A 15,574-nucleotide genomic window follows, 5' to 3' on the forward strand; every position below is an offset into this window, starting at 1 on the left:
AATGAATAGCTGTGTGTTACAAAATCTCTGTCTTGTATAAAGACAACACCAGCTACAGTAAGTTAAATTCTAAACACATATTTGTCCAATACAGGGGCCCAATTAATACTGCTTGTGCTTTTACGGCACAATCAATCTTTAAGAAAACCCCTCAAGAGTTTCCTAACTCACGCTGGTTTTCATGCTGAAAAAGAAAGCTTTGTAAGTTACCCGACCTGCTGCAGGACTTTATCCCAGGGTGTATTAATAGGAGTTTTTACAATAATGGCTCATGGTAATACTCTGATTAAACTCAATAGCTCATTGCAATACTTTGATAAAGAACTGTATAAAAATATAACACAAAGAACTGTTCTGCTGTTGAACCCGATGTCGTATGTTGAGCCCAATATAGAGTAAAAAGACAGCTTTATAACGTATAATTGTGTATAACAAAGCTTTGTATGATAGTATACAAGGCAGCCTTATAACCCATAATCCTGTATAATGAAGCGTTGTGCAAGAGAAATCATGTATTATCTAATATGCTTATGATTTCTGAAGCCCTTATCAGACTCTTCTTTATTATAAATAGGGGCACAATATGCTATTCAGCTACCAGCTAGCTAAGATAAGATCTCTGTTTCGGATGTGCTTGTTGGAAACAAGATCTGTTATTAACCAAATCATTATGAGTTATTGACTAAGCCTCTCAATGAGCTTACTGTTTGAAAGCATATATAAACTGGGGGTCACCATTTGGTCAGTTGAGATCTCACTTGTGGGGTTGACGCGTGCCGCCACAGGACCATCCGTGCTCCGTTTGAGGGATTCAATCTGCTGACTGTTCCGGGATCTCCCAGACTTGGTTGCAGATTGTTTGCTTCGCTCTTTTACTCATTCGGTAATGTATATCTTCTTCATTCTATGTATGTAATAAACCTTTGCTTATACTAGCTGGTGTGTTTGAATTACTTCCGAGAGACTCATAGAACCACAATTAAAACACAGGGTAACAAAGTCTGGGCACCCCTGAGCTGACATAGGGCATCTATTGTCTTTGTCCACAGTCCTGATATTTTTTTATCAAGCAGTGGGCATGCAATTTGCAGTGGGGAAAACAAGAATTTGGATTGGTGCTAGAACTGTGTGCTGCTGAACAACAATGAAAACTGCCATCTTAATTCTGCTGAACTCACACAGCTATTTTCTTTTTTAAATATGTCTATTAGTTAAAGGGTTAAACTTTAAAATGATGTAGAGAGTAATATCCTGAGACAATTTGCAATTGGTTTTTATTTTTTTTACTATTTATGGTATTTGAGCTATTTCGCTTTTTATTCAGCAGCTCTCCAGTTTGCAATTCTGGCGATCTGGTTATTAGGATCCAATGGGTCAGTGACCCCTGTCTGAAAGCTGAAAAGCCTCCTAAGAAGTAGGCAAGTCATTTAAAAAACGATATAAAAAAATAAAATAATGAAGACCAAGTGAAAAGTTGCTTAGAAGTGGCCAATCTATATCATACTTAAAGGGATATTGTCATGGGAAAAACATTTTTTTCAAAATGAATCAGTTAATAGTGCTGCTCCATCAGAATTCTGCACTGAAATCCATTTCTCAAAAGAGCAAACAGATTTTTTTATATTCAATTTTGAAATTTGACATGGGGCTAGACATATTGTCAATTTCCCAGCTGCCCCAAGTCATGTGACTTGTGCTCTGATAAACTTTAATCACTCTTTACTGCTGTACTGCAAGTTAGAGTGATATCACCCCCTCCCTTTTTCCCCCCAGCAGCCAAACAAAAGAACAAAGGGAAGGTAATCAGATAGCAGCTCCTTAACACAAGATAACAGCTGCCTGGTAGATATAAGAACAACACTCAATAGTAAAAACCCATGTCCCACTGAGACACATTCAGTTACATTGAGAAGGAAAAACAGCAGCCTGCCAGAAAGCATTTCTCTCCTAAAGTGCAGGCACAAGTCACATGACTTGGGGCAGCTGGGAAATTGACAAAATGTCTAGCCCCATGTCAGATTTCAAAATTGAATATAAAAAAATCTGTTTGCTCTTTTGAGAAATGGATTTCAGTGCAAAATTCTGCTGGAGAAGCACTATTAACTATTTGAAAAAAACATGTTTTCTGATGACAGTATCCCTTTAAAGTTGATTTCATGGTAAACCACCCCTTTGAAAACATTACAGACTGTCAGAAAAGTATGTATAAATGGGGAAAATATCAGGACCACCTAATTTGAGATTTGGTAGGTATGTCACTGTTTGTTACTTTTTTCGGTTAGTGACCTTGCAACATTTCCTGTAACAGCTTATTTCAGTGTTTACCCTTGTTGATCAAGGGTTACACAAATTCCCAGAAATATAACGTGCCTTTAGTGATTGTGCAATCCATATAGATAAAAGGGGATCTTGCTGGCAGAGTTCACAGAAGAGCTGACTTAGAAACCCACTATGAAAACTGCAGTTGTTTTGGTCGTTTTGGGGATGTTGCTGCTAAATGGTGAGTGTTTTTGTACCATGCGCGGCTTCAGCTTCTATTGTGTATTTCTGTCCTTATAAATGGATCCACTTGCAATTAGGGCTTTACTGGCAAATAGATTATTTAAAATACATGAAGGTTTGAAATAGATTTTTCTTTTAACAACTGTTTTACAAATTCACAGTTTCAAAGGGGTTGCCTTTTATAACAACCCTCCTAAATGGGTGTGTGGCTGTGTTTTTTTTATGAGACATATAGACATATATACATTGTCTGCAAGCAAATGCACTTTTCTGCGAGTCGGTTCTCTGTTACTATTACATGCATATCCATTTCTCTGGGAGATGATTCTCACACTTACCTCAAGTATCACATAGCACGAAGAGTGTCAGCTTTTAGACAAAAGCCAAGCTATGAGCAGTAGGGACAGGTGAATGTTTTGCCGCGGAAATGACACTCATAGACTTGAATGGTGACGCATCAAAAAAAATTTGACGCTCATAGACTTTAATAGGCATCGGGGAATTGTTGACGAATCAAACTGGGTCAAATTCGCCAATCCTAATGAGCAGTACAAGTGGCTCAGTGGTTACCATTGCTGTGTTTTTTTTTTTTTCTGTGAAGATTTTCCTCCAACATTTCCAAAAACATAAAGGCAGGTTATGTGACATGTTAGCATCCTTTTGACCAATTTGAGACCTCAACGTCTTCCTCGAAAAGTTTGCAACCAAATGGCTGTTGCAGTGTATGTAATAAAATTTTGTTTTTCGCGACAAAATAATTAACCAAATTACAGAGCAGGCGTTAACGCTAACTTTTGCTTAGTGATAATGCGCAATATAATATTCAACAGTGAATGTTTTTTCATTTTGAGTAGCGCTAAACATTCGCAAAACGCCATTTTAAATAGCGATTGAGAGTTAATTACGTTTCCCCCATAGTGTTGTATGAATGTGAGAGGGACATTAGATTGTAAGCTCCACTGGTGCAGGGCTGATGTAAATTATATAAGCTGTGCAAAAAACGATAGCGTAGTTCAGGGCTATATAAATAACCCATAATAATAATAATAATAGTGTATTATAAAAATAAATCTGATACTAAAATTATGTGTGCATCAAACTCAAGTCTGTCCTCTGGTGATCAGCTTTCTGACATACTAAGGGTAATTTCTCAATCCTGGGAAGCAAGTGTTCCCCAGATCAAGCTGCAATGCAGGGAGAGGTTTCCTTGTTAAAGGGATACTGTCATGGGAAAAAAAAGATTTTTCAAAATGAATCAGTTAATAGTGCTGCTCCAGCAGAATTCTGCACTGAAATCCATTTCTCAAAAGAACAAACAGATTTTTTTATATTCAATTTTAAAATCTGACATGGGGCTAGACATTTTGTCAATTTTCTGAGCTGCCCCCAGTCATGTGACTTGTGCCTGCACTTTAGGAGAGAAATGCTTTCTGGCAGGCTGCTGTTTTTCCTTCTCAATGTAACTGAATGTGTCTCAGTGGGACATGGGTTTTTACTATTGAGTGCTGTTCTTAGATCTACCAGGCAGCTGTTATCTTGTGTTAGGGAGCTGTTATCTGATTTCCTTCCCATTGTTCTTTTGTTTGGCTGCTGGGGGGGAAGGGAGGGGGTGATATCACTCCAACTTGCAGTACAGCAGTAAAGAGTGATTGAAGTTTATCAGAGCACAAGTCACATGACTTGGGGCAGCTGGGAAATTGACAATATGTCTAGCCCCATGTCAGATTTCAAAATTAAATATAAAAAAAATCTGTTTGCTCTTTTGAGAAATGGATTTCAGTGCAGAATTCTGCTGGAGCAGCACTATTAACTGATTCCTTTTGAAAAAAAAAAATTTCTCCCATCATCATCATCATCATTTATTTATATAGCGCTGTCAAGATACGCAGTATCCCTTTAAGGACCTTGGATGTGAGTTTTCATACTAATTGCTGAAGACCTGGGGTTTTCCAGGCTTTCTGTAATTTGCATCTCCATAACTCAGATAGACTAAAAAATTATTTAAACATTAATTCAACACACTATAATTGTGATAGCCTAAAAAATAATTTAAACATTGATTTAACACAATATAATTATTTTGCCTCCCATAAGAATTAATTATATTTTAGTTGGGATCCAGGACAAGGTACTAATGTAGAATGATGAGCTGAATTGAGTGTCCACATTCACAACAGACTGAAGCTGTGATAGAGAGTTTGGTATCTGAGTATGATGTGACCTCCAGAAGGAACTAGCACAGTATAATCTGTGATGTGGGATTGATGCTTATGGAATGGTCACCTTTAACCTATTACAAGAGAAGGTAGGGAAGTTTCTGTTGAGTGTTTTAAGTTTTGTTTTTCTCTTTATATGCAGCTGAAGCTTTGAAGTGTCGGAAAAGCGCATGCAGTGGCAGTAGACCATGCTCATCTACTACAGTAACATGTGAACGAGATTCCACTCTGTGCTTTGTCATGTTGCGCTCCAAGCCCATAGGTAAGTGTCTACAATGAACAAGAAATGACAGATAGTTGGGAAGGTGATTTAACTTTGCAGATTCTAAAAGGGGGCAGTTTTATCATGCCGTGCCCTTTAGTTAGATTTGCCTGATCGGATGCATGGTGCATTAGACTAAAGTTCATCTTTGTCAATGTAATTGTAGTCTTTTACTTGGATGAACCATTAACTGACATCGTTTGAATGGCATTGTTCTCCTGATCATGATTACTATTTCTTGGCATCACATAAAGGAAAAACAAACCCTAAGGGTCTGGCCACATAGGCAGATTCGGGGAGATTAGTCGCCAGGCGACAAATCTCCTCTTCTTCGCAGCGACTAATCTCCCCGATCTGCCTTCCACCGGCTAAAATGTAAATCGCATGGGGGCAGGCACTCGGAGCGCTTTGTTTTCCGAAATCGCCCGAAGTTTCCTCGTGAGGCAATTACAGGCGACTTCGGAAAACTAATCTGCCCCCAGGCGATTTTTATTTTAGATCAGATCTGGGAGATTAGTCGCCACGAAGAAGAGGAGATTTGTTGCCTGCCGACTAATCTCCCTTAATCTGCCCTGGTGGCCAGAACCTTAATAAAAAAAAAACATACCCTACATAGACTTCCCTCCCTCCTCCCCCCCCAGCCTCGCTGCCCCCCCCGGACAAATGCCCCTAACTCTTTACTTACCCCTCCGTGCAGATTCTGTCCAGCGGAGTTCACGGCAGCCATCTTTAGCCGCTTTGGTAATCTTCGGAATGAGACCGTTGTTTCAGCAATTTTCATGAGTTTTGGCGCATGCGCATTTGTCGCGAAGCGGAAAATTTCTCCAACTGCACATGCGCCGCTTCGCCGGTCTCATTCCGAAGATTACCGAAGCGGCTGAAGATGGCTGCCATGAACTCTGCTGGACATCTGCACGGAGGGGTAAGTAAAGAGTCAGGGCCATTTGCCCAGGGGGGGCAGCTAGGCTGGGGGTAGGGGGGTCTATGTTGGGTAGGGGGGTAGGATTTTTTTAATTAAGGGTTTGTTTCTCCTTTAAGGTGCAATTGCCATTCTTACATTTTGCAGCTTATTTCTTTATATCAAAAGAAATTGTCTGCATGAATGTATATCATACAGAGGTTCATAAATTTTCATGTGAGCATTCTTCTGAGGCCCTTTCTTAGTATTCAAAAAATTGGTTGGCTACAGAATCTATATTCAATATATAGAGTATGGAATTAAGCATGATAGAGACCCCCTAGTGACCAAACTGAGGTAACACATTATAAATCAAATAAAGTGTTCTCTATATTCATGCAGTTATAAAAATATCTGTTTAGTCTGTCATATTAAAATACATATCAATTACTCCTCATGGATGCCTAGAAAAAAGTGCAGAAATGTTGCCCTCTTAAAGGAGTTGTTCAACTTTAAATTAGCTTTTAGTATGATGCAATTGGTTTTCATTTTTTATTATTTGTGGTTTGTGAGTTATTTGGCTTTTTATTTAGCAGCTCTCCAGTTTACAATTACATTAATCTGGTTGTTAGGGTCCAAATTACCCTAGTAACCATGCACTGATTTGAATAAGAGACTAGAATATAAATAGTAGAGGCTCTGAACAGAAAGATGAGTAATAAGCAGTAGCAATAAATATGTAACCTTGCAGAGCATTAGTTATTTTACATGGGGTCATTGATCCCCCATCTGAAAGCTGAAAAGAGTCAGAAGAAGAAGGCAAATAATTAAAATACTAAATTAAGGTCAATTGAAAAGTTGCTTAGAATTAGCCATTCTTTAGCACCTAAAAGTTGATTTAAAGGTGAACTACTCCTTTAATACCAATGCATATAATCTGTTGGTGGTGGGAGCCCACACTTGGAGGCAGTTTTTGCAGCTAGGGGTAAATGGTTGAGGCTATGTGTTCTGATGTTGTCCTGTCACTTTGATATTTTATAATGACAAACTTAAGTAGGACAGCCCTTGGTAATGTCCCCAAACCATTTAATGGCATATGTACCACAAAGATGTTTCAGTGCTCACAAAACACGGTTGACCAAGTCATCCAGAGAAATGTTATAGAACATGATACTGTAAGTGATATGGATACAGGTCAGATTATGGGGCCCAAAACTGAGTAGAGAGAGAAAGTAGACACATCCTTTTCGAATATATATTCGGAACAAAAGACCTTCACTGTCAAAGCAATGCCTTCCAGCAAACATAACATTCATTTTGTTCTTCTCCATTATATTTTTTATTAGTTTCATTGACTCGTGGGTGCATCACTGAGGGAAACTGTGCAATACTGAAGAGCTTTGATCCTAATGTTCGGTGCTGTTCTACTGACCTCTGCAACTAAGTATAGAAGTTTGCTACAATCCTCTGCAGCTAAGAACCACGCAAAGACCCCAAAATTCTGCAATGATTAGAAATTGGTTTTACATTTTATTAACTTGTTCTTACCAATAGTTCCTAATGCTTAAGCTTTTAAAAATGTTAAAAATAAAAAAAATTTTTTTGTAAAATACATTTTTTGAGATGGCAAGGTGGGTTGCTTATATCATCTCCAGTTTGGGTTTGTGGGCTGGTGGTGGGTTAATAAAACCAGCAGCTGGGGTTTTCCGGATAATGATTTTCAACAAGGAAGTCCGTTTCCTATAAAGAAAAGATAGGAAGTCATATAAAGGTACGAGACCTGTTATCCAGACTGGTCTGGACCTGAGAGTTTCCCTAATTTCTGTAATTTGGATCTTCATAACTTCAGTATACCAGAAAATCATGTTAATATTAAATAAACCCCATAAGATGGTTTTGCCTCAATAAGGATTAATTATATCTTAGTTAGGATCAAGTACAAGCTACTGTTTTATTATTACCGAGAAAAAGGGAATAATTTTCAATAATCTTGATTATTTGATTATAATGGAGTCTATGGGGCAAATTCACTAAGCGCTGAACGCTAGCGTCAATTTGCTAGCGTTGGGCATTATCGTTACTTCGCAAATTCACTGGCGTGAACGAACGCTGGCGTTGATTCACTAGTGTTACTTCGCACCCTTACGCCTGGCGAATTTTCGCTACGGACGTAACTACGCAAATTCACTAACGCGCGCAGTGTACTGAACACTACCTTTTACGCTAGACTTCCTTCGCCACCTCAGACCAGGCGAAGCGCAATAGAGTAGATAGGGATTGCTTCCAAAAAAGTCAAAATTTTTTCTAAGTCCCAAAAAACGCTGGTGTGTTTTCTACATTATGGGTGATAGGCTGAAAAAGATCGAAAATTTTTTTGGGGCTCCCCTCCTTCCCCCCTACATTTCCTGACTCATGGCAACTTACCTATACAGTGGGCACATGTGTATTTATTATTAACATGTATTTATATAGTGCCAACATATTGTGTAGCAATGTGTAGGGCAAAATAAAAATTTTATTTGATGTTTTGAAGGTTTTATAGGCATTTGTACTGCTGATACGTATTCCTCCATTGAAATTTGAATTTGGTTCCGTATGCAAATGAACCATCGCTAGCGAAACTTTGCTTCGCTTGGAAAATCAACGATAGCGCAACTTCGCAAACTTACGCTACCCCTGTGCGCAACTTCGGATTTTAGTGAATTTGCGGAGCGCTGGCGAAACTACGCCTGGCGAAGCGCGGCGAAGTTGCGCCTGGCGCAACTTCGAATCTTAGTGAATTTGCCCCTATGTGAGACAGCCTTTACGTAATTCGGAGCTTTCTGGATAATGTGTTTCCTGATAACGGATTCCATACCTGTATTAAGCTATAGACAAATCCACACAAAAGGAAGATAGAATATGCATTTATATTATGGTGAAAATCTACTAGGTAAAGGACTCTTAGGGCTGGAGTGTGGTCAAAAATCTGAAAAAATGGTTTAAGAAGCTGAAAATATGATAGCTTTTGTAATTTACTCCAGTTGGTAATGTTTGAAAAAGCTAAACTTGACACCCAGGAGGTTATTTATTAAAGTCTGAATGCTAAAAACACAATACATTCTATGAAATCCAATTTTTTCGTGGAAAAAAACCTAACATTTTTCAAGATTTACCCCAAGGATGGAAAAAGACAGAATATGAAAACTTGACTTATAGAAACCATTTATTCAAAAAAAAAAACTGCTTTGTGGGTTAATGAAATAAATACATTGAGGAAGATGCAAATTAAAACTATTCTCTATACTGAGAAATATTTCACTGCACAGTACAAGCAGTATATACTGCAGCTATGTGAGTATCATCTTTGATTGAATAATACATGAATGTAACATTCCATTACAACGTAAATATCTGCTTGTCAGTTAGACCACGCATCATTAACTTAAAAGGACCGACCCAGGTGGGACTTGAACCCACAATCCCCAGCGCCGGAGGCTGATGCCTTATCCATTAGGCCACTGGGCCAACCTTATAGCTGATTGATAGTAGTATTTTAGATGCAACACCTTCAGGCTACATTCATGGCTGAGAAACAGTGCTACCAAATTCATGTAAACAAGTAAAATTAGAACATTTCAATGCCCCTCTAGGCAGGCAAACAAGTCCGTGCATTAAAAGCCTATGGAAAACCCATGACCCACAGTATTTGCAAAGTTGGAAAAATTGTAACATTGAAATGGGCAGTTTTACCCAAACACAGGTTTGGAAAAACACACTGGAAAAAGATGCAAAGTAGCAAGCAAAAGCCAGTTTTTTTAATACCATTGTTCAGAAATAAGCTCTAAGAATAGTAGGCAAATCCTTGCCATTGCAACCTTTAAAAATAATTGTTAAAAGAAACTTTGGTGTTTTTACCACATGTAACATGTTTTGGCCAAAGTGTAGTAGAAACGCCTACGTTGTTAACAGTGTACTGACTATTATTCTACTCTTGTTTTCCATTAATGAAGCTTAATTAAAAAGCAACGACCCAGGTGGGACTTGAACCCACAATCCCCAGCTCCGGAGGCTGATGCCTTATCCATTAGGCCACTGGGCCAGTGTTGTGCTGTTGCTGTTTGTTATAAAATCTGTGCACATATCAATGAAATGCATTTGCACTGTGAGTTCTGGACAAGCAACCCCAGTTTTAACAATGTTTATAGTGAAGGATACTGGATACATGGAAAATACCTTCTTATTATGATGATACACAACTTACTCATTCAAATTAACGAGGGAACTTTCAGTAAACCCTTTGCATGGCATGTAAGTATGTAAACTCGGTTGTTTAAAAATGTTAAAAACTAAAAATACTATTTTTTTGTTTATATTTTTGTAAAATAAATATTTTAAGATGGTAAGGTGGATTGCTTATATCATCTCCAGTTTGGGTTTGTGGGCTGCTGGTGGTGGGTTGATAAAACCAGCAGCTGGGGTTTTCCAGATACACAACTTACTCATTCAAATTAATGAGAGAACTTTCAGTAAACCATTTGAATGGCATTTAAGTATGTAAACTCAGTTGTTTATAGCTATAGATTACAAATGTAAGTAGAACCGAGAATCAAAGCACATTATTTAAAAAAAAAAAAATCAATTTCCTTAATTAGTGATGAGCAATATTTTTAGTTGCTTTTCGCCTCAAAAATGACACCCATAGACTTCAATGGGTGCAAAAAATTGTCATGCAACAACACAAAAATTGACACTCCGCATCGCGCGACAAAAACATTTGGCAACCATATACTTTAAAGCATTTTGGCAAATTTTCGTTGTTTCGTGAATATTTTGCGAAACGGGTCGAATTCGCCCATCACTAGCCTTAATTACCGTATATACCCGAGTGTAAGCCGAGTTTTTCAGCATCCAAAATGTGCTGAAAAAGTCTACCTCGGCTTATACTCGGGTCAGCGGTACCGACCCGCGTAGCCGAGATTGCAGTCACTTTTAATCATTCCTATACCAACAGTACACTTGGGGAGAGACTGCAATATCCCACAATGCCCTCTGTTGGTTATATGAAAGAATAACAGTGCGCCCTCTGTTGGTTATATGAAAGAATAACAGTGACTGCAATATCATACAGCGCCATCTGTTGGTTATATGAAAGATTAACAGTTACTGCAATATCACACAGTGCCATCTGTTGGTTGTATGAAAGAATAACAGTACGCCCTCTGTTGGTTATATTAAAGAATAACAGTGACTGCAATATCACACAGTGCCCTCTGTTGGTTATATGAAAGATTAACAGTGACTGCAATATCACACAGCGCCCTCTGTTGGTTATATGAAAGAATAACAGTGACTGCAATATCACACAGCGCCCTCTGTTGGTTATACGAAAGATTAACAGTGATGGCAATATCAAACATCACCCTCTGCACATGGTAGTGGGACAGTGGGACAATGCACACAGTAATCCGTTTGGCAATTCTCTGTCACCATCAACTTTGCAAAGAAGTCCGGTTGATCGCTGGGGGGGGTCGCTTTGGCGGAATGTGCACTGCTGGGAGACAGGGCTGTAGTTGTGTCTAGGCTTATACTAGAGTCAATAAGTTTTCCCAGTTTTCGTAGGTAAAATTAGGTACCTCGGCTTATACTCGGGTCGGCTTATACTCGAGTATATACGGTATAAACAATTTGAGTGATAGAAACCATTAAACCAAAACAAAAGCTGCGTACAATTCACCATACTGAGAAATGTATTAGTGCACAGTGGTAGGAGAATAAAGATATCACTATCATCACTATATGAACACTTATTCTGTAACATTTAACGACAACATATCATAAACTAATGCTTGTTGATAAGTATGAATTTATTCATTGTTTGTTTAATTTAAACTCTGTGACCCAGGTCAGAATATAATTAATAATCCCCAGCTCCAGAGACTCATGAATTATCCATTGGGACACTTGGCAAATTATTACAGCTATTACAATAAAGGCAGTTGATTATATTCAGACCAATATTTTGGATGAGACACTTTCTTTTTACATTCAACATTGCCAGTAATAAATGCCTGATTTCAGATCAAGCTTTCAGTACAATGTTGAAAGATGAGAACATTTTTGTCTTCATGCCCCTCAAAATTTAGGCTTTAAAAGGCTATGGAGAAACATATCATAATATGCAAATACTATCATCTCTCATGGAATTATTCTTTTGTATTATGTAGTTACAATGTACTATAAACAGCTGTTGTTGAGAAGCATGATACTGTATCTGCTGTTAATGTAATCTATTCAAAAGCCACGACCCAGATGGGACTTGAACCCACAATCCCCAGCTCCGGAGGCTGATGCCTTATCCATTAGGCCACTGGGCCTTGGTGATGCACAGTGAAGACAAATCATGAGTTAGGTAAAACTCACTTTTGAACTATGTAAATGGTGGAGAATACTAAGCTCTATATTCTGAATACATGTAAATACCTTCCTACTATAATGATAATGCACCACGTAAACAAATTTTATCTAATAAAAAATTGTGGAAATTACAAGTAACTTAAGAAGCTGCTCGGATGAGTAGTGCAACGTCATCATTGATTACTCAGGAAGTCCAGTTGCTCTAGATTTACTTACTAGAAACTCCTACAGAAAGGCAGATACTTTGAGGACTGGAATGAGACAGAAAAGTTCCTGTAAAGTTGGCTTCATGCTTGACCCCTTGTTTGTACAAATACAAACTGTGAGTTTGTTCACTATTATAACTTCTGCAGGGCTCCACAAAGGCAAAACCATGGAATAGACAAAGAATGCCCCAGTCAAATCATTCCTTATCTGTGGTTGTATTATAGTAGAGATGTGTAAATCAGTGTTTATGTGAGTTAGTGTGTTAATTAACCCTTTGATTGTGTTAATGAGCCCTTGTGCTTATCTATAGATGTGTAAATGAGTTCTTCTATGAGGAGGTGGGAAAAATGCACTTAGGCCTAGGATGTATTATTGTTACAAAGATATATGATCATTATGTACTTTGTGCAACCCCTTGCATTAAAGTCATATTAGAATAAAATCCATCAGTATATAACATTGGAAGCCTTTGAGTTTATTCCACATTCCTCACAGAGTTCTTTTTGAGACTTTCATTTAGCCATTACAATAAAGTGGATAACCTATTCAGTGATGCTACACCACTACACCAACAACCCAAATGGTTGCCCTTTAATTGGCCACTACTAGGATCACCTGACTGTATCTGGGAAAGGTACATGTACTACATGTATGGAGCTGCCCACTACACTTATATAGACATCAAAAAATGGAAAGTTGCGCTTAAAGGGCATGCAAAAAAAAATAAAATCCCATTTTTACCTTCTTTAATGAAAAAGAAACCTATCTCCAATATACTTCAATTAAAAAATATGAACAGTTTTTATAAGAAACCTGACTGTATGCAGTGAAATTCTCCCTTCATTTACTGCTGTGGATAGGAATTGTCAGACGGTCCCTAACTGCTCTGCAGGGAAACAATCATACTTATGAACAGCAGGGGGAGCCCCTGCCTTACTTCCCAGCCATGCAGAACTCAAGCAGCTTTGTTTTTTTCTCCATTGAGCAGTCGTGACTGTGTACAGATTTGTATTGGATTTTATTTTTTGCCTTTACATCCCCTTTACTGCTCCAGCTCCAGGGACAAAGATGATGGAGCCAGATTTAAACAGATTAACTTCTATTTGGAGGATTATTTTGCTGCAGCCACTGGTTCTGCAGAGTTGGAGAAAGTTTGTATTAAACAATACAAAAACTATAAAACCCACATTAGATAACATGACAACACAGGACCCAGTGCAGTCTGCATATTCTGATTAATAATCAGTTTTGCTGTATCGGCTTCTGGCAGATATTACTTGACTTGTGCTGTTTTGATCATTTAAGACAATTCCCTAAGCAGCCCAGACCACACTGAGCATGTGCACAGTCTTGGTCTTGCAAAGATGTTTAACAAAGTTACAAGATGGTGGCCAACTTTGAAAGCATAAATTATTTGTTTTATTAGGCTTGTGGTGCATTAAGTTTATGTTTAGTATACAAAATACAGCATTTCTAGCCTTATTCTATTTTAGTTGCCCTTTAAGGCTTTTTCAATTCTCCTGATGTGAGTAAAGGTGGCCATAGACGCACAGATAATATCGTACAAAACAAATTTTTATACGATATTCGGTGACTATATGGTGGGAAAAGAGCCGACCGATATCGGCAGAATACTTGTATGTCGGTCGGCTCATCGATCGGGCTGGATGGAAAATTTTGATCGGACGCCTTTGAAGGCACCCAAACATCGCCCATTGTTAGTGCTGAATTGTCAGATACAGGTAGAATTCTATTATTTCTATCTGTATATCTGATGATTCAGTTCTACACGTGTGTGTTGAAACAAACGATCTTTCTTGGAAAGATCTTTTCCAAGAAAGATTGTAATTGTTACGTCTATGGCCACCTGTGAACCTCAAGGATCTCCTTGCGTAATTTGGTAGTTGGGTTGGAGTGTGCCTTACCTTCCAAAAGGCTAAGTTTATGTTGCATGGTTATCTTAGTGAGTGTCTTCCCCTTCTTCTTCATTACAATGTAATTATCCTACCGCACACCTGTAGTTCACCAATCCTGCAAGCTGGTGGTGCGTTCCTTCCGTTGACCCGGCCGGGTCCCTTAGCAACCAATGTGTAAAAGAAACGGATCCGCACACACACCGATTAGTGCAGTCGGGGATTATCCCCTTTTATTCAGCCACCAAACATCAACGTTTCGGGGGGGAACACCCACCCGGGGGGGAACACCCACCCTTCATCCTGATCCTGATGAAGGGTGGGTGTTCCCCCCCGAAACATTGATGTTTGGTGGCTGAATAAAAGGGGATAATCCCCGACTGCACTAATCGGTGTGTGTGCGGATCCGTTTCTTTTACACATTGGTTCCCCTTCTTCTTGGCAGATGCAATAGCGATGAATTTGCCTCTTAATACCGCTTTATGTGCTTCCTATAAAACAGAGATCTTCCCACTGATTGAGCGTTATCTATGAAATCATTTTTAATAGTCTGAGAGAGATCAACGCATATATATTGGGGTTGTTTTAGAGGCCTTCGTTCAGGCGCCAATGGGTGGCTTTCCTTAACGTGGAAGACAAGTGGATGTCTAGTGTGACAGCGTGATAGTCTGACCACATAATAGGAATTAGGTCAGTAGAAGCCTGTTAGGGAAGGAGGTTTCTAGAAATCAGAAAGAAATCTAGTCTGGAGTATAAGTGGTGGCAGGCAGAGTAAAAGGTATAGGCTTTCTCATTGAGGTGATGTATTTGCCACAGGTCCCTTAGATCTAGTCTACGGATCAGTTGACGAAACCTCTGGTATTGGGTTTTATATTGTTTGAGTAGAGGAGGGGGTGAAGGGTCTGTTCTCAGATAAGACTAAATGATAGTTTCCTCCTATAATTAGCAGAATTTGGTAGTCACCTCTAACTTTGGAGAGAGTCTCTGCACTATTAAGGGGTTGTCATTAGTGATATGTGTGCCGCCCGCAGGTCGGGCAGGTTCGGGCCGTCCTTGCACCCTTCTTCGCTGGTGAAAGGCAGGTGTGGGTTGAGCTCTTCTCCTGCTCTCCCGCCACCGTCAAATGCCGACTTCAGGGTTCGTCCTTTATAGACGTTGCTCCTGCCCCTTTTGTGACGTC

At 38.9% G+C, this 15,574-nt stretch overlaps 1 protein-coding gene and 3 non-coding genes across 4 annotated transcripts; 1 reads left to right on the forward strand and 3 right to left on the reverse strand.

Annotated features, from left to right (window-relative positions):
- Positions 1 to 2,439: 2,439 nt before the first annotated feature.
- Positions 2,440 to 7,488, forward strand: slurp1l.S (secreted LY6/PLAUR domain containing 1-like S homeolog). Its single transcript, NM_001088645.1, has 3 exons — positions 2,440 to 2,500; positions 4,861 to 4,980; positions 7,225 to 7,488. The coding sequence occupies exons 1-3, from the start codon at positions 2,452 to 2,454 to the stop codon at positions 7,320 to 7,322; spliced, it is 267 nt and encodes an 88-aa protein (NP_001082114.1). The 5' UTR covers positions 2,440 to 2,451; the 3' UTR covers positions 7,323 to 7,488.
- Positions 7,489 to 9,312: 1,824 nt separating this feature from the next.
- Positions 9,313 to 9,385, reverse strand: trnar-ccg. Its single transcript has one exon. It is a non-coding gene; the product is annotated as a tRNA-Arg (tRNA).
- A 501-nt stretch (positions 9,386 to 9,886) lies between these two features.
- Positions 9,887 to 9,959, reverse strand: trnar-ccg. The gene has a single exon. It is a non-coding gene; the product is annotated as a tRNA-Arg (tRNA).
- Positions 9,960 to 12,161: 2,202 nt separating this feature from the next.
- trnar-ccg lies at positions 12,162 to 12,234 on the reverse strand. Its single transcript has one exon. It is a non-coding gene; the product is annotated as a tRNA-Arg (tRNA).
- Between the last annotated feature and the right edge of the window lie 3,340 nt (positions 12,235 to 15,574).

The sequence above is a fragment of the Xenopus laevis genome, chromosome 4S (genome assembly GCF_017654675.1).
Source record: "Xenopus laevis strain J_2021 chromosome 4S, Xenopus_laevis_v10.1, whole genome shotgun sequence".
NCBI lineage: Eukaryota > Metazoa > Chordata > Amphibia > Anura > Pipidae > Xenopus > Xenopus laevis.

Bases quoted from the DNA above. Each gene is read 5' to 3' on its own strand.
- slurp1l.S (NM_001088645.1), top strand. From the start codon at position 2,452: ATGAAAACTGCAGTTGTTTTGGTCGTTTTGGGGATGTTGCTGCTAAAT. The intron at 2,501-4,860 runs GTGAGTGTTTTT...CTTTATATGCAG, and splicing joins GGGGATGTTGCTGCTAAATG to CTGAAGCTTTGAAGTGTCGG. The intron at 4,981-7,224 runs GTAAGTGTCTAC...ATTTTTTATTAG, and splicing joins GTTGCGCTCCAAGCCCATAG to TTTCATTGACTCGTGGGTGC.